This window comes from Eretmochelys imbricata, chromosome 9 (assembly GCF_965152235.1).
Source record: "Eretmochelys imbricata isolate rEreImb1 chromosome 9, rEreImb1.hap1, whole genome shotgun sequence".
In the NCBI taxonomy this organism is placed as follows: Eukaryota; Metazoa; Chordata; order Testudines; family Cheloniidae; genus Eretmochelys; species Eretmochelys imbricata.
The window spans coordinates 56,212,117-56,234,206 of record NC_135580.1 but is presented as its reverse complement, the minus strand read 5'-3'; the positions used below and the strand labels follow the sequence as shown (position 1 = coordinate 56,234,206).

The 22,090-nt window shown below is 48.3% G+C and overlaps 1 protein-coding gene across 17 annotated transcripts in view; it reads right to left on the bottom strand.

The window, feature by feature from the left end:
- Positions 1 to 22,090, bottom strand: part of KIF1A (kinesin family member 1A) — a 183,542-nt gene that overhangs the window by 56,542 nt on the left and 104,910 nt on the right. For 12 of the 17 annotated variants that reach the window (XM_077825924.1, XM_077825925.1, XM_077825928.1 and 9 more), the window contains 3 exons: positions 11,850 to 11,998; positions 7,441 to 7,619; positions 6,690 to 6,827 (listed from right to left, as the gene is read on the bottom strand). In XM_077825924.1, the coding sequence (XP_077682050.1) occupies positions 6,690 to 6,827; positions 7,441 to 7,619; positions 11,850 to 11,998 (466 nt within the window). Of the gene's footprint in view, positions 1 to 5,423; positions 5,682 to 6,689; positions 6,828 to 7,440; positions 7,620 to 11,849; positions 11,999 to 22,090 lie in introns of all 17 variants that reach the window. The other 5 variants (XM_077825919.1, XM_077825920.1, XM_077825921.1 and 2 more) reach the window with 2 other exon arrangements.

Here is a 22,090-nt window from a genome sequence, read left to right as displayed (position 1 = left end):
GGGAGAACCCCTTTCCTTGGCCAGACCAGCGTGAGTTCCATCCTGCCACCCAGAAATCAGTAGGGCTCTAGCTCTAGTAGGGCTCTCTTTATGCAAACGTGGTCCTCATGTAGGGTTTGGTTGTGCCCCGGCTCCACACAGCCATTTGGGGAGCACACGGAAGTGGGGGCTGCCAACTCACTGCACAGCCACGTTGGGCCCTGCTGGATGGTGACTCTGGGTGCTGGGGCTGCCTGCCCTCCACCAGCCAGGGGACCCGGACGAAGGGTGGTGAGTGAACACTGGCTCTACCCCCATTCACTGGCTGGCTGACGCAAGAAGAGGAGTGTGCTACGTTGTCAATGGCTGCAGGAAATCACTTTTTCCCCCACTCCCTCAGGACGATCATGTCTGCCTGAGTCACAGGTGCCTTCCCTCTGTCCCCTGGGCTCAGCCTAGGGCTCAGTCTCACCCTAACTAAACGAGCAAGCAGCACAATGACTACGTTCATGTACACGGAGTAGCTGGAGGCTGCCTGGAGCCCCAGGATTTCCAGACGAATGATCTGCTCCTGAGCAGATCTGCAATCCCACAAGAACATTTCCCAGTCCTTGAGACCCCACCCGGGCTCAGTACTTGGGAGGCAGCGCCTTTGGACGGTAATTGGCTGCAATCTCTCGCTGCTATTGCCTCTGTATGGTGACCTAGGGCAACGTTTTCAAGAGTGGCCAGTGCCTTGGAGCACTTCGGTTTCTGGTCGTCCAAGCCGGGGATCTGGTGCTGTGCTGGCAAGAGTCACAGATGGTTACCTACTCCAGTGCACCAGGAAGAACTGGATCAGTAGAGGAAAGGAGTACATCTGGTCTGCACTTTAACACCTGGGTGAAACTGTACTCGGATGAGAACATTAATTCTGGACAGTAACTGAATCTTCACCTGGCACTGGTGCTGACTGAAGATTGCATCCCTACTCTCTGACCCTTTACATTGTGAAAGTAGAAAAAGTTCTGAGAGAGAAAGGCAGCCAAAGAGAGAGGAAGACAGCTGCAGTTTGTGCTGTCTCCTTGGTGGTACTCACGTCATGTAGGCAACCCCAATCTAATCTGAACACATCCAGGATAAGAGAGGACACCAGAGTGGAGACGGGGCTGTAGGTGATCTTAGTTCTGGGGGATCAGTTTTGCCTTGTGCAGGGCACACTCTGGAGTAGACTCCTGATATATGTAACAGGTGACTTTTAATGTTGAAAACCTGCACATTTAAACTTCATCCTTAAAACCGTAGGCCTGGCAGCATCACACTTCCCCTTTCAGCACGGTCATCGGAAGGCTTTTACCAATTTACCATCTCTTCTTGACCGAGGAATAAACTGCTAAGATTCTACCTGTAATTAGACCAGAATTTCGGAATGCAGCCCAGAGTCCAGTCTCAGCCAGATGCACCATCCCCTCTTTGCTGTTGAAAGGACATTTTCAGATGGCCATCGCTGGAGCTAGAACCAGAACCTTGAAAAGGATTTGGAAGCCAAGGCAGAATGTGGTACACCCATTGGTCTAGGCTACCCAGAACCTGGGCCGCCACATTCTGAAGAGTTTGAAGCCTCTCTGTGGTCTCCCTAGAACCACAGAAATATAGGGCTAGATGGGACACTAAGAGGCCATCTCATCCTTCCCCTGTGCGCTGAGATAATGTTGCAGGAAGCCTAGCCTTGCAGTGGTGTAAACAAGTATCCCCATGGCTAGGCCCACACTGCAGTCTGCTGGGGATAGGTCCTTGCTGGCCACTGCCTCTATTTAGGAGCAGCAGACTGTTCACCAGCCTCTCAGGACTGCACCTCCCCTTGACGATCAGAGGGCAGATGCTCTCAAACAAGGGGCAAGGCCATGGATCACGTCAGCTCCTCAAAATGCTTCCCCCTTTCCTATCCACACCACCTCTGACTCGTAGTGAGCCTGCTCAGCTGCCTTCCATCCAGGGTCTGAGTTCTTTCACAAAGCTGCAGCATGCCTTTGTCCAGGGTGATGAGAACAGGCAGCAAAAGTGGGAGGTTCCTTTCAGCAGGAGTTTTGTAATGACCTCAGTCCATAGTGGCATTGTGTGTGGTCAGCATGTTCCATCATCAGCACTGAACTTGGTACTGGCTGTACAAAATTCCTCCCCCCACAACTTTTACTGTTGTTTGTAGTTGGTCTCCAGATTGGAAAAGCAGATTGATAGGGAGCCATCCCCAGCCTGAGTCTGAAGGAGCGCAGGGTGCAAGTGTCTACAGGACTGCATCACACTCATGCTCTGATCAGGGCCGGCTCCAGGCACCAGCGGTCCAAGCAGGTGCTTAGGGCGGCAGTGTTTCCGTGATGGCAGCAATTCGGCGGCAGCTCCTCTGTCCCGCCGGCCGTGGTGGCAATTCGGCGGCAGCTTCTCTGTTCTGCCGGCTGCGGCAGCAAATCAGCGGCAACTTCTCCCTTTTGCCATCCGCGGCGACAGTTTTTTTCACTGCTTGGGGCGGCAAAAACTGTAGAGCTGGCCCTGGCTCTGATGAATGGAGTGGCATAGGTTTGAAGAAAGCAAGGCCACTGTATTAACAATGTATTACCACACAGAGTAGCTCGGGTGCTTCTTCAGAGGGAGGGAACCAAGATTCTGTGACTATCCCTATGTGGTCAGCTTTGTTATCTGTACATTTGGCTCCAGTGCCCTCCCTCAGAGCAGAGGTTTGACTGCTGAGCTGAAATATCATCATAAAGCCTGGGTGATTCCTGCAGAAAGGGCTCAATCCTGCACCCAGGGAAAGCAATGACAGTGATCCCATTGACTGCAATAGATGCAGGATCAGGCCTCAAAAGTCCAGAGGAACTTATGCATCTTGGAGCCTGAGCCAGCTCCCTCTGGAGTCAATGGTAATCTTTCCACTGACTTCAGCGGCAGTTGAATTGGGTCATTAAAGCACAAGGCAAGAACCAGCTTTAAACCCCAATCTTACAAGGTGCTGAGCCCTTCCTGAGAGATTCAGAATATCTTCCATTCCCAGTGAATCACCTCATAAGATGGAACTGCAGGGTTAGAGGATCGGAATCCTCTTGAGTGTCCGGGATCAGAGGGAATTGAGTCTGGCGCCCACCTGAATGCTCTATGATGCCCTTATTGGAGATGGCTTTATTTTGGTGTCTGTGAATACATATCTGATTTTGGGCATCTTGCGGGAGGCCTCCTTAATGGGGAGGAATGTGGATCATAAGACTGTTAAGCTTCCATCATAACAGTCTGAAATTACAGGTGAGCACATCTTGAAGCAGACTGAAACCAGAAAGGTTGAAGAGGGAGGAAGAGGAAGAGAGGAATAGGGAGAGGGAGGGAATATGTCGCTAAAGGAAAAGGAAGGAGGGCAGAGACACTAACCACAAGATTGGTGAGGTGCAAAGATGGCATGCTCAGACCAAAGAAAAGCCTTTCAAAAAGAAGACAAAAGTGAAATAACCCCCATTTTTTGCTCAAGCTTTGGAGAGAGAGCCAGCAGCTAAAAAAGAAAAAGAAAAAAAGAGAATAAAGAAAATAGGGGGGAAACTAATCAAAGACAAGGATCCAATCATAAACCAATCCAAGCACACTTCATGAGAAATGTGATCGGCACAGCTGCTGCACAGGGAAAGCCAATTCCGTATCTGACTCAAAAGAATTGGGAAGATTCAAAAGGCAAGACCTCCCAGGAACATCCCACAGGATGGGGGATTCGGTTCATCATTGTTGTATCTGGTAGTTTGGTTTGTTTGTTTTTAAAATCTCTGATTCCCCCAAGAGAAAAAAAAAGTGGAAGAACCCAGCTCTTTCGGTCTGAGGCTGCAGTGACTCTTATCCCATCTCCCTCTCTCTCTTTTCTGATCCCTTCTCCTCCCCTTCTTGCTCCCATTGCCCAAGTCCTATTGGCTGGAAAGGAGAACTCGGCTTCTTGCCTGGGTTTCTTGCTTTCACAAACATATTTGCAGCTCACGGGCCAAATTACGACCCAGTGTAAGTGGAAGCAATGCCACTGACTACAGTGAAGCTGCAGCTGCTTGCACCAAGTCTGAATTTGATCCATTTTTTAAAGGACAGGGCCTGGGACAATTATGGGCAAAACCTCTTCTTTCCCCTTGGAAAAGTCTGAAGCAGAACTGGGCTATCTGGTGCCATGCTTGGCAATTTCAGGTGGTTTTCTCTGGTAGAATGAAATGGTGGCCGATCAAATCAAACATGTCACCAATTTCACAAGATCTGGAGTTCTTTTCCAGAATGAACCATTGAAACATTCTGTTTTCACTAGCAAAAGAAAATAAACAATTCTCTTTCTCTTTGGGCAGAGTCCACTCCCAGCCCTTCAGGGCAGAGAAGCTCTCCCCACTCCAGAGCTTTTCTCCAAACCACCTCAAAACTTCTGGCAGCTCTGATTCCCACACAACACTTTTCTGCATGGCTCTAGTTCGAACCACTGCATAAAACAATTTTCAGCCATGTGCTAGCCAAAGCAGCAAGTGGAAATGTCACCACTTCACAGTAGTGGTGGCTTAAAAATATATGGCTTTAATTAAAAAAAAGATAAAATCCTCTCCCTCCACAGCCCTTGGTTTTAGCTTTTGAAGCCAACCTTATTCCCCACAGCTCTTCCCTGAGTCATCTGGGGAAATCCCACTCGCTATCAGCTGAACCTGCCTTTCTTTTAGTACTGGGCTCACTTTCCGCACCTCCCATCCCTTCCTCACACACCACTCGGGGCCACTGGCTGGCTCTGAATCCCTCTCCTAACGATCAGAACCAATGGGCCTTCTCTTACAGTTCACTGTGCTTGCGTTACACCTTGGTCTCTTGGCCATTCCACCACTCCCCGGAAGCCTGTACGTTCTCCTTTTGCTGGTGAGGATTTACGTCAGAGTCATGCATGGGATTTCCATTCCATGACTGCAATGATGTGACCCTCACAATCCCTGCAGGAGCAGAAGGCCACCCATTTTGCAGACATTTCATCATAAATGTTTCCAGCAGTAAATTAGAACCGAAACCCAAATGTGTTAAAGCAAAGGGAATACTTTGGGTCAGTTCTGTGTCCCTCTGTGTCATCACCACACAATTTTCTGTCACATGAAACTCTTCTCTTTAAAGAGACCATGTGAATCCAGTGGCCACTCGATCCTGGTCCCCATTGACTCTGTGATACTTGTCTTGAAGCTCACTCTTTAAAGATGAGCTGGCTAGAATAGCCTCTCCCTTCTTCGTTTCCTATCAACACTTGCCTTACCATCACACTGACCAGTGCACCTGCCCTGCTGGCCATCTCTTTAAGGACACTGTTCAGCTAGCCCATCCCGAGTGCCTGTGGAACGCATGCCCTTAACATGGGAACAGTGTCAGAAAGCAGTTCTCTCGTGCGAAAGAGCTAGTTCCTTCCCAGCATGCTCTCCTAAAACCTCACCAACCTTCCTACTAAACTGAACAGGGGGGAGCGGTCGTAAAATGGATCCCGGCCATCATACAGCGGGTACTCCGGAAAGATGTCTTCCTCCAGGTCCTCCTCCTCCTCCTCCTCCTCCTCCTTCCCCACGTGCTGCTCGTCAGCAGGCTCGGTGATGTCGGAGTCGGGGTTCGAGAAGGTGGGGGAGGGGGTGAGATCAGCCATGCGCTCGCTCATGCATGTGTTGAAAAGAGGAGAGCTGTTGCAGCCAGAGATATCTGAACTAAGGTTAGTACAACAAGATAGAAGACAGGTTAACACCAGCTATTCCAAACAGAAGAGAGAGAAAGAATAGGCTTTTTCTTTTACACCAAGGACCGTCGCTATTCAGGAGGGGAGAGGGAAATAAGACCTGCCTGTCCAAAGTGTCTTACAAAGAAGCCCCCAGTGTCGCCAGCTAACAAGTGTGGAAAAACTGGTGTGAAAGATGGGAACTGCCACCTCGGACTTTGCAGAGGATTCAGCAAAGCAGGAACGTAGCTCTGTCAACTAAGGCCCCGGTAGAGTGCCCACTGGCATCAAGGGGAGTCCTTCCATTGCTGTTAACTGGCAAGGATCAGGCCTTGAGTGCACCAAGGTTGGTCGCGTTCGGCAGCACCCTACTGACAGGTCCGGTCCCTTTGACACCTCCTAGCTGACAGCAGTGTGCCCTTCCAACTGGCAGGTGGGAAGCACATGAGGAGACACAGCACATACAGTACAGCACACCGAGAGATGTTCAGATGCCAATGAGCACGCCTGCGTGTGTGCACACAAACACACATCCATGGACATGGAAACCTGACAGCAGGGTCCTCAACCTGTCCCCTTTCCATCATGGGGAACATCCAACCCACCCGGAATCCCCCTCCCACGCTACAAGATGGGAAAGGCAGGGGGCTGCCACTCCCAGGTTGAGAGCCTGGGCCTTGTGGTTATTAGGCACAGCTTCAAAGAAGGCGATGAGAAGTTCACCACCAACTTGTTGTAGCAGGGCACCAAGTGCCTAGGTGCAGTAGGAGTCCCAGAAAATCACTCCTGAGCACCCATGCAGAGGGCAGAGAAAACTGATTGTGGAAAACAGTGCTCCTTAGATATTAGTTTGCTGCCTGGTGCAACCCTTTCACCCACAGCAACCACTATGGTCTCTCTGCACTGCACCAGTTGTCCCTATCAAACCAAGCAATGTTTCCTTCTGTGGGTGTGTTTGGATTGCAGGTGGATTTAGAAAAAGGAGGAACAAGGCTCTCACCTGCCAACCAGTCTGAACCAGGGGAAACGGTCATAGAAGGGATCTCCGCCCGTCACAACGTTGTCACAGTCCTCAAGGATGCTAGAAGGCACTTCTGCTGCCCTGTCGTACATTTCACGCATCAGATCCAGCCTCTGTCTGCAAGAAGAAACAGAGAGAAACAGACGTATACAATGAGGTTTAAGGATCTAGAGCAGCTTCCAGCCCCTTGAGCATCGAGTCAGAGCCACACACACCATCCCCATACCACTGTACTTCTGGGGTATCCAATGCATTACAGCCACACACATCAGCCCCATATCACTATACTTCTGGGGTAAACAACACACAAACAACCTGAACTACAGGAACTGAATTCCAGCCCCCATGGTGCAGTTACCCTATGAAGGGGAAACCTCTCCATCCGTGCATGGTGTGGAGTGGGGAGAGCTATAACAATAGAGCTAATGGAACCATGGGGACCATATGAGTGAGGAGGTATCAATTTAGATACATAATGAAGTACAGGTCTATGTTATTTTGCCATGTATTATTGCTCATTGATCATTCTTGTTTATTTGTGAAGGCAGTGGTAATAAATGTGCAAGGAATAAACTCTCACTGACTGATGGGCGTGTGCATGCAACTTCAAACCAAGGGGCTAGGACCACAAGACAGGAGACTCCACAACTCTACTCTTCTTGTCCTGAATGTGCCAGCCCGCCCAGTACAATACAAGTGGCTGTGCCACAGTACCTCTGCCCTATTCTACCTGAGTTTCTCCAGAGTCCAGTAATGTGTTGCTCCATTCTTCTGGTCCTGCACTTCCACAGCCACAATGGTTCGTGGAAAGGGCCGTTTCTCTCGATCTTTGGCAGCATTGGGGGGCAGCAGGTCGGGAGGCAGAGGTGAGTAAAGAGTGTCTGTGAGGAGGACGAACTGGAACTGGACCTGGGAATGGACAGAGGGTTAGAGAATCAGTATGTGTGTGGAGGGCTCATGGTGAATGGGGATCCCCAGTAAGTGCCTTTGGACTGTTGGCATCCATCCACTCTGTATAACTCCTGAGATGCACAAAGGGCCACCCCTGACCTCTGGGTAAGCGGGTGTCAGTGACTTCCATGGAGTTACACGTGCTTACGCCAGGTTCGAATCTGACCCATTGCTTCTGGTAGAACCTGTAATATGGCTCATCTAGGAACACGTTTTCCAGTCTTTGAGAGCCCCAGTCATTGACCTCATTCACAGCTTTGCCATCTTGGTGGTACATGCAAGCTGATGAGACTCTACTAAAGCAGAGGGCTGCAGTTTCTGTCCCATGTGCTTACTGTCTGTGCACAAACACCTCTTGATTTGGTAATTACTGGGAAATGCACATGCTTAGCTCTGCATCCAGCAACCATGGGGAAGTGGAGGCATCCAATTTCCTCCAAAAAATTGGAACGAAAACTCAGTTACATAACTCGGGGTAAAATCCCGGAGAGCCTGAGTGTGACAGGGACAATTTCCTGGTGCAAGTGCTGGAGGAACCAACTAGGGGCAGAGCTCTTCTTGACCTGATGCTCACAAACTGGGAAGAATAAGTAGGGGAAGAAAAAGTGGATGGGAACCTGGGAGGCAGTGACCATGAGATGGTCGAGTTCAGGATCCTGACAAAAGGAAGAAAGGAGAGCAGCAGAATATGGACCCTGGACTCAGAAAAGCAGACTTTGACTCCCTCAGGGAACTGATGGGCAGGATTCCCTGGGAGAATAACATGAGGGGGAAAGGAGTCCAGGAGAGCTGGCTGTATTTTAATGTATCCTTATTGAGGTTGCAGGAACAAACCATCCCGATATGTAGAAAGAATAGCAAATATGGCAGGCGACCAGCTTGGCTTAACAGTGAAATCCTTGCTGATCTTAAACACAAAAAAGAAGCTTACAAGAAGAGGAAGACTGGACAAATGACCAGGGAAGAGTATAAAAATATTGCTCAGGCATGCAGGAGTGAAATCAGGAAGGCCAAATCCCACTTGGAGTTTCAGCTAGCAAGAGATGTTAAGAGCAACAAGAAGGGTTTCTTTAGGTATGTTAGCAACAAGAAGAAGGTCAAGGAAAGAGTGGGCCCCTTACTGAATGGGGGAGGCAACCTAGTGACAGAGGATGTGGAAAAAGCTAATGTACTCAATGCTTTTTTTGCCTCTGTCTTCATGAACAAGGTCAGCTCTCAGACAACTACAGCAGCAGCACAGCATGGGGAGGAGGTGACCAGCCCTCTGTAGAGAAAGAAGTGGTTCAGGACTATTTAGAAAAGCTGGACAAGCACACGTCCATGGGGCCAGATGTGCTGCATCCGAGGGTGCTAAAGGAGTTGGTGAATGTGACTGCAGAGCCATTGGCCATTATCTTTGAAAACTCATAGCGATTGGGGGAGGTTCTGAATGACTGGAAAAAGGCTAACATAGTGCCAATCTTTAAAAAAGGGAAGAAGGAGGATCCGGGGAACTACAGGCCAGTCAGCCTCACCTCAGTCCCCGGAAAAATCATGGAGCAGGTCCTCAAGAAACCAATTTTGAAGCACTTAGAGGAGAGGAAAGTGATCAGGAACAGTCAGCATGGATTCACCAAGGGGAAGGCATGCCTGACAAATCTAATTGCCTTCTATGATGAGATAACTGGCTCTGTGGAGGAGGGGAAAGCAGTGGATGTGTTATTCCCTGACTTTAGCAAAGCTTTTGACATGGTCTCCCACAGTATTCTTGCTAGTAAGTTAAAGAAGTATGGGCTGGATGAATGCACTATAGGGTGGGTAGAAAGCTGGCTAGATTGTCGGGCTCAACGGGTAGTGATCAATGGCTCCATGTCTAGTTGGCAGCCGGTATCAAGAGGAGTGCCCCAAGGGTCGGTCCTGGGGCCGGTTTTGTTCAGTATCTTCATTAATGATCTGGAGGATGGCGTGGATTGCACCCTCAGCAAGTTTGCAGATGACACTAAACTGGGAGGAGTGGTAGATACACTGGAGGGTAGGGATAGGATACAGAGGGAGCTAGAAGAAAGAACGGTTACTTACCTTCTTGTAACTGTTGTTCTTCGAGATGTGTTGTTTAGGTCCATTCCACATTAGGTGTGCATGCGCTGCGTGCACCAGCGTCGGAAACTTTTTCCCTTAGCGGCTCCCGTCGGGCAGGCGGGGCCCCCAAGTGGTGCCACTGTGCCGTGCAAAAATACCCCTGCCGCCCAACCCCCTCTGGGTCCTTCTTGCTGGCAACTCCAACAGAGGGGTAGGAGGGTCGGTGGTGGAATAGATGAGAACAACACATCTCGAAGAACAACAGTTACAAGAAGGTAAGTAACCATTTTTTCTTCTTTCAGTGCTTGTTCACATCCATTCCACATTAGGTGAATCACAAGCTTACCTCTGGAGGAGGGTAGGAGTCACGGAACAACTGATTGGAGGACCACTCTGCCAACTGCCACGTCCTCTCTGGCCTGCTGGTTGACCACGTAATGGGTTGTGAAGGTGTACACCAAGGACCAGGTGTCTGCTCTGCAGATCTCCTCCACCTCCATGTCCAGCGCCCGTACAGTGGCCTTCCCGCTCTTATTGGTGCTCGGGGCCTTGGAAGGCGCCGGCCTCCGATGCGGGGAAAGTCCGCGCCTTCCTTTTGGCTGCGCCGTGGGCCGCACCAGGGAGGACAAGTGGTGCTGGGGCCTAGTCTGGCGCTCTGGGGCCGACAGCTTTCAGTGTTTAGCCAGTGCTGAGTCTCCCGACGGCTCCGGGGTACTACGCACCAAGGAAGCCGGAGCCAGCGTTGGGCACTGCGGGCCCGGTGGCTGCAACACAGCTTCCATCAACAACTGCTTTAAATGAAAGTATCTTTCTTTCTGTATTCTTGGCTTGAATGTCTTGCAAATCTTACACCGCTCAGTTTGATGTTCTTCCCCCAGGCAATGTAGACATAAGCCATGGGGGTCACTAACTGGCATAGGCTTGTGGCACGTGGCACAAGCCTTAAACCCATGGGCCTGCAGCATGCCCCATGGCCCGGGGTGGGTGCTGGAAGCCTTCAAGCACCTAATCACTTAATTGTCCACAACAAAGGTATGCTAACTAACTGATAACAGCTATTTATGAGAAAGGCTAAGGGACTGCTCTCATCCAAGAGAGAGAGGTTGTTCCAAAGCCGCCACGGACGATAAGAAGGAACCGGAGGGGGTCGGCAGGCAGGTGTATATATGCAAGGCGCAGTGGCGCCACTCAGGGGCCCTGCCAGCCCGACAGGAGCCACTAAGGGAAAAAGTTTCTGACGCTCGTGCACGCGACGCACGCATACCTAATGTTGGATGGACGTGAACAAGCACTCAAAGAAGAACTAGAGGATTGGGACAAAAGAAATCTGATGAGGTTCAACAAAGACAAGTGCAGAGTCCTGCACTTAGGATGGAAGAATCCCATGCACTGCTACAGACTAGGGACCGAGTGGCTAGGAAGCAGTTCTGTAGAAAAGGACCTAGGGGTTACAGTGGACGAGAAGCTGGATATGAGTCAACAGTGTGACCTTGTTGCCAAGAAGGCGAATGGCATTTTGGGATGTATAAGTAGGAGCACTGCCAGCAGATCGAGGGACATGATCATTCTCCTCTATTCGGCATTGGTGAGGCCTCATCTGGAGTACTGTGTCCAGTTTTGGGCCCCACACTACAAGAAGGATGTGGAAAAATTGGAAAAAGTCCAGCGGAGGGCTACAAAAATGATTAGGGGACTGGAACACATGACTTATGAGAAGAGGCTGAGGGATCTGGGCTTATTTAGTCTGCAGAAGAGAAGAATGAGGGGGGATTTGATAGCTGCTTTCAGCTATCTGAAAGGGGGTTCCAAAGAGGAAGGATCTAGACTGTTCTCAGTGGTAGCAGATGACAGAACAAGGAGTAATGGTCTCAAGTTGCAGTGCGGGAGGTTTAAGTTGGATATTAGGAAAAACTTTTTCACTAGGAGGGTGGTGAAGCACTGGAATGGGTTACCTAGGGAGGTGGTGGAATCTCCTTCCTTAGAGGTTTTTAAGGTTAGGCTTGACAAAGCCCTGGCTGGGATGATTTAGTCGGGGATTGGTCCTGCTTTGAGCAGGGGATTGGACTAGATGACCTCCTGAGGTTCCTTCCAACCCTGGTATTCTATGATTCTATGAGAGAAGGTGCTTACTTTCTTCTTCAGCTCCACACTAATGGCATTGGCCTCCTTTAAGAAAATTGCATTGCCCCACAGCAGGTCCCGGAGCGATGTGAATTGGTACCACTTCCACTTCCTGAAGGCCCAGAGGGCCAGCTCAAACTCCTGCTCAGTCCACTGCACTGTTGAGACAAAGAGACAAGGTCACTTCCTTCAAAGGACACCCCCCAACACTCCTCTGCTTACCACCACTAACACCGACACTCACGCAGCCTTGATTCCATCCAGGCTGTGGAGAGGATTTCAGAGATTCCAAGGCAAGCAAGGACCACTGTGATCAGCTAGTCTGACCCACTGTATAGCGCAGACCATAGACCTGCCCCCAAATAATTCTTAGAGCAGAGCTTTTAGAAAAACACCCAATCTTGATTGAAAATTCGCCAGTGATGGAGAATCCACCACAACCCTTAGTAAATTGTCCCAATGGTTAATTCCTCTCACTGTTAAAAAATTATGTCTTATTTCCAATCTGAGTCTGTCTAGCTTCAATTTCCAGAGATTGGATTGTGTTTGACCTTTTTCTGCTAGATTGAAGATCCCATGATCATGTATTTGCTCCCCAAGTAAGTACTTATAAAATGTGATCAAGTCACCCCTTCACCTTCTCTTCGTTAAGCTAAACAGACTGAGCTCCGTGAGTCTATCACTACAAGGCAGGTTTTCTAATCCTTTAATCATTCTCGTGGCTCTTCTTTGACACCTCTCCAGTTTATCAACATCCTTCTTGAATTGTGGGCACCAGACCTGGACACAGTGTTCCAGCAGCAGTCACCTCAGTGCCAAAGACAGGTAAAATAACTTAGCTAATCCTAAGGATTCCCCTGTTTATACATCCCAAGATCGCATTAGCTCTTTTGGCCACAGCATCACACTGGGAGCTCGTGGTCAGCTGATTATTCTCCACAACCCCCAAATCTTTTTCAGAGTCCCTGCTTCCCAGGATAGAGCCATCCTGTAAGTGTGGCCTGCATTCTTTGTTCCCAGATGTACACAATTACAGCTAGCTGTGTTAAAACTCATATTTGCTTGTCTCATGTTTACCAACTGATCCAGATCTCTCTGAATCAGTGACCTGCCCTCATCGTTATTTACCACTCCCCCACTTTCTGTGTCACCTGCAAACTTTACCAGTGATGATTTTATGTGACTGGCTCTGAAATAGAGGCACATGAGGAAATACAGTTTTCTCTTCTTGTCCTAATAACTGTTCCACACACAAGTCAGGAGGGCATCACAGTGCGAGGTCCAAGACAAATACCACAGACACACAAGGAGGGCATAAGCCAAAACTAACTCCACTCTGTCAGCAGCTGTCATAAACATACAGCTAAGGGGAGCATAAAATCCCTCCTTTGCCTGTAAAGGGCTAAGAAGCTCAGATAACCTGTGTCATAAATATAAAGAGAAGGGTAACCACCTTTCTGTATACAGTGCTATAAAATCTCTCCTGGCCAGAGGCAACTTCCTGTTACCTGTAAAGGGTTAAGAAGCTCAGCTAACCTGGCTGGCACCTGACCCAAAGGACCAATAAGGGGACAAGATACTTTCAAATCTTGGGGGCAGGGAAGGCTTTTGTTTGTGCTCTTTGTTTATGTGGTTGTTCTCTCTTGGGACTGAGAGAGGCCAAACAGAAATCCATCTTCTCCAACCCATCCTAATCCAAGTCTCCAGTATAGGTACACCAGGCAAGGCGGATTAGTTTATCTTTTGTTTTATGTGAATTTTCCCTCTGTTAAGAGGGAGGTTTATTCCTGTTTTCTGTAACTTTAAGGTTTTGCCCAGAGGGGGGATCCTCTGTGTTTTGAATCTGAATAGCCTGTAAAGTATTTTCCATCCTGATTTTACAGAGATGATTTTTACCAGTCAGAACCTGACTGATTTTTCCATTGTTCCAAGATCCAGAGGTTTGGGTCTTTGACGATTTTGTAACCAGTTGGTAAGGATATTATTCTCAAGCCTCCCCAGGAAATGGGGTGTGTAGGGCTTGGGGGGATATTTTGGGGGAAGACGTCTCCAAGTGGGCTCTTTCCCTGTTCTTTGTTTAAAACACTTGGTGGTGGCAGCATACTGTTCAAGGACAAGGCAAAGTTTGTACCTTGGGGAAGTTTTTAATCTAAGCTGGTAAGAATAAGCTTAGGGGGTCTTTCATGCGGGTCCCCACATCTGTACCCTAGAGTTCAGAGTGGGGAAGGAACACTGACACCTGGTTGGCACCTGACCAAAAGGACCAATAAGGGGAGAAGATACTTTCAAATCTGTGAGGGAAGGTTTTTGTTCTGTGTTTCTTTGTTTTCTCTCCGGGACAGTGAGAAACCAGGTCAGGGAAAATACATCTCCTAAAGCAATACCTGAACTAAGCATCTAAAATTACAAATTGTAAGTAATAGAAAGGAAATGCATTAGATTACCTTTTGTTTTAGCTTGTGAATTTTCCCTAGGCTAAGGGGGAGGTTTATTCCTGGTCTTTTTGTAACTTTAAAGTTTTGCCTAGAGGGGAGTCCTCTGTGTTTTGAATCTGATTACCTTGCATTCTGATTTTACAGAGGTGCTTCTTTTACTTTTTCTTTATAATAAAGTTCTGCTTTTAAGAACCTGATTGGTTTTTAGTGTCCTAAAAACCCAAGGGGCTGGTCTGTAGTCACCTTGTTTACTCTCAAGCCTCCCCAGGAAAGGGGGTGAAGAGGCTTGGGGGGATATTCTGGGGAAACAGAAACTCCAAGTGGTCCTTTTCCTAAATCTTTGTTTAACTCACTTGGTGGTGGCAGCGATACCAGTCCAAGGACAAGGAAGAATTTGTGCCTTGGGGAAGTTTTTAACCTAAGCTGGTAAAAATAAGCTTAGGGGGTCTTTCATGCGGGTCCCCACATCTGTACCCTAGAGTTCAGAGTGGGGAGGGAATCCTGACAGCAGCCAAGATAAATGAGGGATGGGGAAGGTTATTGCATGTATGAAACAGCAATACCAGCTCCCAAATATGGCTAACGGCTCCCAAACACTACTAGAGGTGGGAGAAATAATTGATTACAATAACAGCACTGATTTAAATGGTAATGGCCTTATTCTCATTAACACTAATGCCCTTTGGCTACCTTAAAGTGCGGTAATGTCATTTTTATCCACTTGAATGCCCCTTTACAGTATCAGTAGGGTGTAAAGAGGCCTGGTGTAAATGAGAATCAGGCTCTTTGGGGTTATGTAAAGAGACCTGGGTATAAAGGAGAATCAGGCCCTCTGGGTTATGGTGATACCCTTTCTCTGTTCTAGAAGTGTGACTTTCCCATCTGCCTTCCTTTAAAACAAAACAAAACCCCACATTTTACCAGGGAACAACTGATTAATTTTCAATAAATGAATTCCCCACTGATTTATGCCAAACTTTCAACTACAGAAATTTTGCAATCAGACCTCATGCTATTTCTTCATCTCTGTGCCTTATCCATTTGTATGCTGCTTCTTGTTAACTGCACATCAAGAAGCACTAGGCAGTACTAACATGAACGCAAGGAGTATGGAGAATGGGGTGTGTGAGTGCAGTGTGAATATCTGCTGTAACCATTATAATAGCTGTGTCAGCATCCAAAGCAGATACTGAAAATGCTGGAAAATGAGCAGCGCTCTAGCCCCTGAATTCAGACAAGAGTGATTTAACAAGCAACAATCTTGACCCTTTGCCTCCTTCATTCAGCATTATAATCATCCCCCTTGTGGCATTCCACACACTGTAATACCACAGCTTCAGAAACCTGCAGTTATTTGATATTTTGATACTTAAATGGGGAAACTTTTGGGAAAGGGGGAGCCTATACAGGAAGAATGGGCTCCACCTAAACCAAAATGGAACCAGATTGCAGGCACTTAACATTAAAAAGGTCGTAGAGCAGTTTTTAAACTAAGGGCTGGGGGAAAGCCGACAGGTGTGGAGGAGCACATGGTTCGGACATCCCTTAGGGGAGGATCTATTAATAGATAATCTCTATGTTCTAGTGAGGAGCAGAGGATGGAAAATGATAAAATACAGGCAGGGTCTGATCAGAAACAGTCAAATAAAAAAAGTCCCATTCAATTGCATCATTTAATGGCAGACAGCTAAAAGGAACAAGTTTTTAAATTTCTTATATACCAATGCTAGAAGTCTAAATAATAAAATGGGTGAACCAGAGTGCCTCATATTAAATGAGGATATTGATATAATAGGCAACACAGAAACTTGGTGGAATGAGGATAATCAATGGGATACAGTAATACCAGGGTACAAAATATAACAGAAGGACAGAACAGGTCATGCTGGTGAGGGAGTGGCACTATATGTGAAAGAAAGTGTAGAATCAAATGAAGTAAAAATTGTAAATGAATCAAACTGTACCACAGAATCTGTATGGATAGAAATTCCATGCTCTAATAATAAGAATATACTGGTAGGGATATATTACCGACCACCTGGACAGGATGGTGATAGTGACTGTGAAATGCTCAGGGAGATTAGAGAGGCTATTAAAATAAAAAACTCAATAATAATAATGGGGATTTCAATTATCCCCATATTGACTGGATACTTGTCACCTCAGGACAGGATGCAGAGATAAAGTTTCTTGACACCTTAAATGACTGCTTCTTGGAGCAGCTGGTCCTGGAACCCACCAGAGGAGAGGCAATTCTTGATTTAATCCTAAATGGAACACAGAATCTGGTCCAAGAGGTGAAGATAGCTGGACTGTTTGGTAATAGTGACCATAATATAATTAAATTTAATATCCCTGTGGCAGGAAAAACACCACAGCAGCCTAACATTGTAGCATTTAATTTCAGAAAGGGGAACTACACAAAAATGAGGAGGTTAGTTAAACAGAAATTAAAGGGTACAGGGCCAAAAGTGAAATCTCTTCAAGTGATGTGGAAGCTTTTTAAAGACACCATAATAGAGGTTCAACTTAAATGTATACCCCTGTCAAGGTTCCCTCCCCACTCTGAACTCTAGGGTACAGATGTGGGGACCTGCATGAAAGACCCCCTAAGCTTATTTTTACCAGCTTACGTTAAAAACTTTCCCAAGGCACAAATTTCCTCTTGTCCTTGAACAGTATGCTGCCACCACCAAGTGATTTAGACAAAGAACAGGGAAAGGACCACTTGGAGTTCCTATTTCCCCAAAATAGCCACCCAAGCCCTTACACCCCCTTTCCTGGGGACGCTTGAGAATAAACAAGATGAGCACAAACCAGACTTGGATTTTTAAGACCCAAAAAACCCAGTCAGATTCTTAAAAAACAGAACTTTATTAGAAGAACAAAAAAAGATAAGAGAACAACTCTGTAAGATCAGAATGGAAGATAATCTTACAGGCAGTCAGATTCAAAACATAGAGAATCCTTCTAGGCAAAACCTTAAGTTACAAAAAGACACAAAAACAGGAATACACATTTCCTCCACCACAGCGAATTTCACAACCCAAAACAAAGAAAACCTAACACATTCTCTAACTAGATTTACTTACTAACTTTACAGGAGTCGGAGGGCTTGCATCCTTGATCTGTTCCTGGCAAAGGTATCACACAGACAGACAAAAGCCTTTTCCCCCCTCCAGATTTGAAAGTATTTTGTCCCCTCATTGGTCATTTTGGGTGAGGTGCCAGCCAGGTTACCTGAGCTTCTTAACCCTTTACAGGTAAAAGGACTTTGTCTCTGGCCAGGAGGGATTTTACAGCACCGTATACAGAAAGGTGGTTACCCTGCCCTTTATATTTATGACAACCCCAAATTAAAAAACATAGTAAAAAAAAAGAGCCACCGTGGCTAAACAGTGAAGTAAAAGAAGCAGTGAGAGGCAAAAAGGCATCCTTTAAAAAGTGGAAGTTAAATCCTAGTGAGGAAAATAGAAAGGAGCATAAACACTGGCAAATGAAGTGTAAAAATACAATTAGGAAGGCCATAAAAGAATTTCAGGAACAGTTAGCCAAAGACACAAAAAGTAATTGCAAAATTTTTTTAAGTACATCAGAAGCAGAAAGCTTGCTAAACAACCAGTGGGGCCACTGGACAATCGAGGTGCTAAAAGAGCACTCAAGGACGATAAGGCCATTGCGGAGAAACTAAATGAATTCTTTGCATTGGTTTTCACGGCTGAGAATATGAGGGAGATTCCCAAACCTGAGCCATTCTTTTTAGGTGACAGATCTGAGGAACTGTCCCAGATTGAGGTATCATTAGAGGAGGTTTTGGAACAAATTGATAAATTAAATAGCAATAAGTCACCAGGACCAGATGGTATTCACCCAAGAGTTCTGAAGGAACTCAAATGTGAAATTGCAGAACTACTACCTGTAGTCTGTAAACTATCATTTAAATCAGCTTCTGTACCAGATGACTAGAGGATTGCTAATGTGACACCAATTTTTAAAAAGGGCTCCAGAGGTGATCCTGGCAATTACAGGCCTGTAAGCCTGACTTCAGTACTGGGCAAACTAGTTGAAACTATAATAAAGAACAATATTGTCAGACACAGAGATGAACATAATTTGTTGAGGAAGAGTTAACATGGTTTTAGTAAAAGGAAAAAGACAGTTACCTTTTCCGTAACTGGTGTTCTTCAAGATGTATTGCTCATGTCTATTCCACAATAAGTGTGCGTGCTCACCACGTGCACCGGTGTTGGAAGTTTTTCCCCTAGCAGTACCCACAGGGGAGTGCCCCTAGCGATCCCTGGAGTGGAGCTTTCATGGCGCGGTATAAGGGGTGCTGCGTGCTCCCCCTACCCTCAGTTCCTTCTTGTCAGACAACTCCAACAGAGGGGAAGGAGGACAGGATATGGAATCAACATGAGCAACACAACTCGAAGAATACCAGTTACGGAAAAGGTAATTATCTTTTCTTCTTCGAGTGATTGCTCATGTGTATTCCACAATAGGTGATTCCAAGCTATATCTGTTGGAGGTGGGTAGGAGTTCACAAATTCTCGGTACGGAGCACAGCCCTGCCAAATCCGGCACCTTCCCTGGTCTGGGAGATGATCGCATAATGAGAGGTGAACGTGTGAACTGAAGACCATGTAGCAGCCCTGCAAATGTCCTGAATGGGGACATGATCTAAAAAGGCAGCCAATAAGGCTTGCGCCCTAGAGGAGTGTGCCCTCACAACTGACGGTGGAGGGATTCCCGCCAAGTCATAACAGGTATGGATGCACGAGGTGATCCAATTGGAGAACTGCTGAGTGGAGATCGGCCGACCCCTCATGCATTCGGCCAAGGCGATCAACAAAGGGGCATAGCGAGCAGATCGAGGGACGTGATCGTCCCCCTCTATTCGACATTGGTGAGGCCTCATCTGGAGTACTGTGTCCAGTTTTGGGCCCCACACTACAAGAAGGATGTGGATAAATTGGAGAGAGTCCAGCGAAGGGCAACAAAAATGATTAGGGGTCTAGAACACATGACTTATGAGGAGAGGCTGAGGGAGCTGGGATTGTTTAGCCTGCAGAAGAGAAGAATGAGGGGGGATTTGATAGCTGCTTTCAACTACCTGAAAGGGGGTTCCAAAGAGGATGGCTCTAGACTGTTCTCAATGGTAGCAGATGACAGAACGAGGAGTAATGGTCTCAAGTTGCAGTGGGGGAGGTTTAGATTGGATATTAGGAAAAACTTTTTCACTAAGAGGGTGGTGAAACACTGGAATGCGTTGCCTAGGGAGGTGGTGGAATCTCCTTCCTTGGAAGTTTTTAAGGTCAGGCTTGACAAAGCCCTGGCTGGGATGATTTAACTGGGAATTGGTCCTGCTTCGAGCAGGGGGTTGGACTAGATGACCTTCAGGGGTCCCTTCCAACCCTGATATTCTATGATTCTATGATTCTATGTACTGTGAAGACTTGCTGAATGGCTTAGTCTGCTCCAGGTAAAAAGCCAGAGCCCGTTTCACATCCAGCTTGTGGAGACGGCGCTCCTCGCTGGACACATAGGGTTTGGGGCAGAGGACCGGCAGGAAAATGTCCTGACCCATGTGGTAGGTAGAGACCACCTTCGGGAGGAATGAAGGATGTGGGCGGAACTGGACTTTATCCTTATGGAACGGGGGCTCAGAGGTCAGGGCCCTGAGTTCTGAGACCTGCCTAGCTGACGTGATCGCCACCAGGAAGGCCACCTTCCATGAGAGGTGCGACCAGGAGCACGTAGCTAGTGGCTCAAACGGGGGGACCCATGAGCCAGGCCAGCACCAAGTTCAGATCCCACTGCGGGACTGGGGGCCTAACGTATGGGAAGAGATGATCCAATCCCTTAAGGAATTGGCCAGTCATGGCATGGGAGAATACCACATGCCCCTGCACCGGCGGATGGAAGGCCAATATGGCCGCCAAGTGTACCTTGACAGACCCTGGGCTCTAAGGTGAAGGAGGTAGTCCAAGATTAGCTTGAACCAGGCAGCCACGGGGGAAATGCCCTGCTCAGCCACCCATCAGGAAAACCAAGTAGACTCGGCATGTGGAGGGTTGCCTGCTTTCCAAGAGGATGTGCTGTACTCCTTCCGAGCACGTCCTTTCCTCCCAGTCTAACCATTGAGCTGCCACGCCGTGAGGTGGAGTGCCGCTAGGTTGGGATGGAGGAGGCAGCCCTGGTCCTGAGAGAGGAGGTCTGGGTGGGATGGTAACAGCCACGGCGGGGCTACCACCAGGCTCGTGAGGGTCCCGTACCAATGCTACCTGTGCCACACCGGGGCAATCAGGAGGACCCAGGCCCTGTCTGTCTATCTTTTCCAGGACCTTGCTGATCAGTGGAAACAGGGGAAAGGCATAGAGAAACTGGCCTGACCAGGACAGGAGGAAGGCATCAGAGATAGTGCCCTGTCCCAGCCCCCACAGAGCAGAACCGGGGACAGTGACGGTTCTGCCGAGTCACGAACAGGTCCACCTGGAAAACAGGTTCACTCTTGGAAAACTCTGTGCAAAACCTCTGGGTGATGACACCACTCATGCTGAGAGGAGAAGTCACTGAAGTCCTGTGAGTTCCGGGTGCCCGGTAGGTGGTAGGCCTGTAGGCAAATGTCATGGGCTATACAGAAGTCCCACAGCTTGAGGGCTTCCAGGCAGAGAATCGGGCCTCCCCTTGCCTGTTGATGTAAAACATCGAGGCTGTGTAGTCCGTGAGAACCATGCCCACCCTGCCCTCCAGGTGTGAGCGGAAGGCCATGCAAGCCAGCCATATCGCCCCGAGCTTCTTGACGTTTATGTGGAGGGCCAGGTCCTGTGCAGACCACAGACCTTGGGTCTGAACATCTCCCACATGGGCTCCCCACCCCAGGTCTGATGCGTCGGACACCAGCTCCATTGATGGGGGAGGACCATCATTGTAGGGAGGCGATCACCGGTTCAGGCACAGTGAGGACCTTGTCCATCCTGTCTCTGGCCTGGGAGAACATCAAGACCAACCAGAGCTGGAGGGGCCTCACCCTGAGTCTGGTGTGACAAACCACATATGTGCACGCCGACATGTGACCCAAGAGTTGGAGAAACGCTCTGGCTGTTGTCACTGGAAACCTTGTGACTGTGTCGATGAGCCCTTTCAGGGTCTTGAACCTGTCAGGTGGGAAGGAGGCTCTGGCCGACGTGGCGTCCAGAACTGCCCCAATAAACTCTATGTGTTGTAATGGAACTAATGTGGACTTGGTGTCGTTTACTAACAGGCCCAGAGTGGTGCACGTGGACAGAAGGAGCACCACATGGTCCCGCACCTGCGACTGAGAGCTGTCCTTGACCAGCCAGTCATCCAGATAGGGGAAGATCTGGACCCCACGGTGCCTGAGGTAGGCCGCCACCACAGACATACACTTTGTAAATGCCCTCGGGGCAGTGGACAGGCCAAACGGGAGGACGGTAAATTGGTAGTGTTCCTATCCCACCTTGAAACGGAGGAAATGTCTGTGCCCCTCGAATATATGGATGTGGAAGTATGCATCCTGCAGATCGAGGGCGGCGTACCAGTCCCCGGGATCCAGGGAGGGAATGATGGAGGCCAGGGAGACCATGCGGAACTTGAGCTTCACCATGTACTGGTTCAGGCCTTGCAGGTCCAGGATGGCCCTGAGCCCCCCCATTGGCCTTCGGAATAAGGAAATAGCGGGAGTAGTACCCTTTGTGTCTGAACTCTGCTGGCACCACTTCCACCGCTCCTAGGCCAAAGAGCTGCCCCACCTCCTGCTCGAACAGAGCCTTGTGGGAGAGGTCCCCCTGGAGG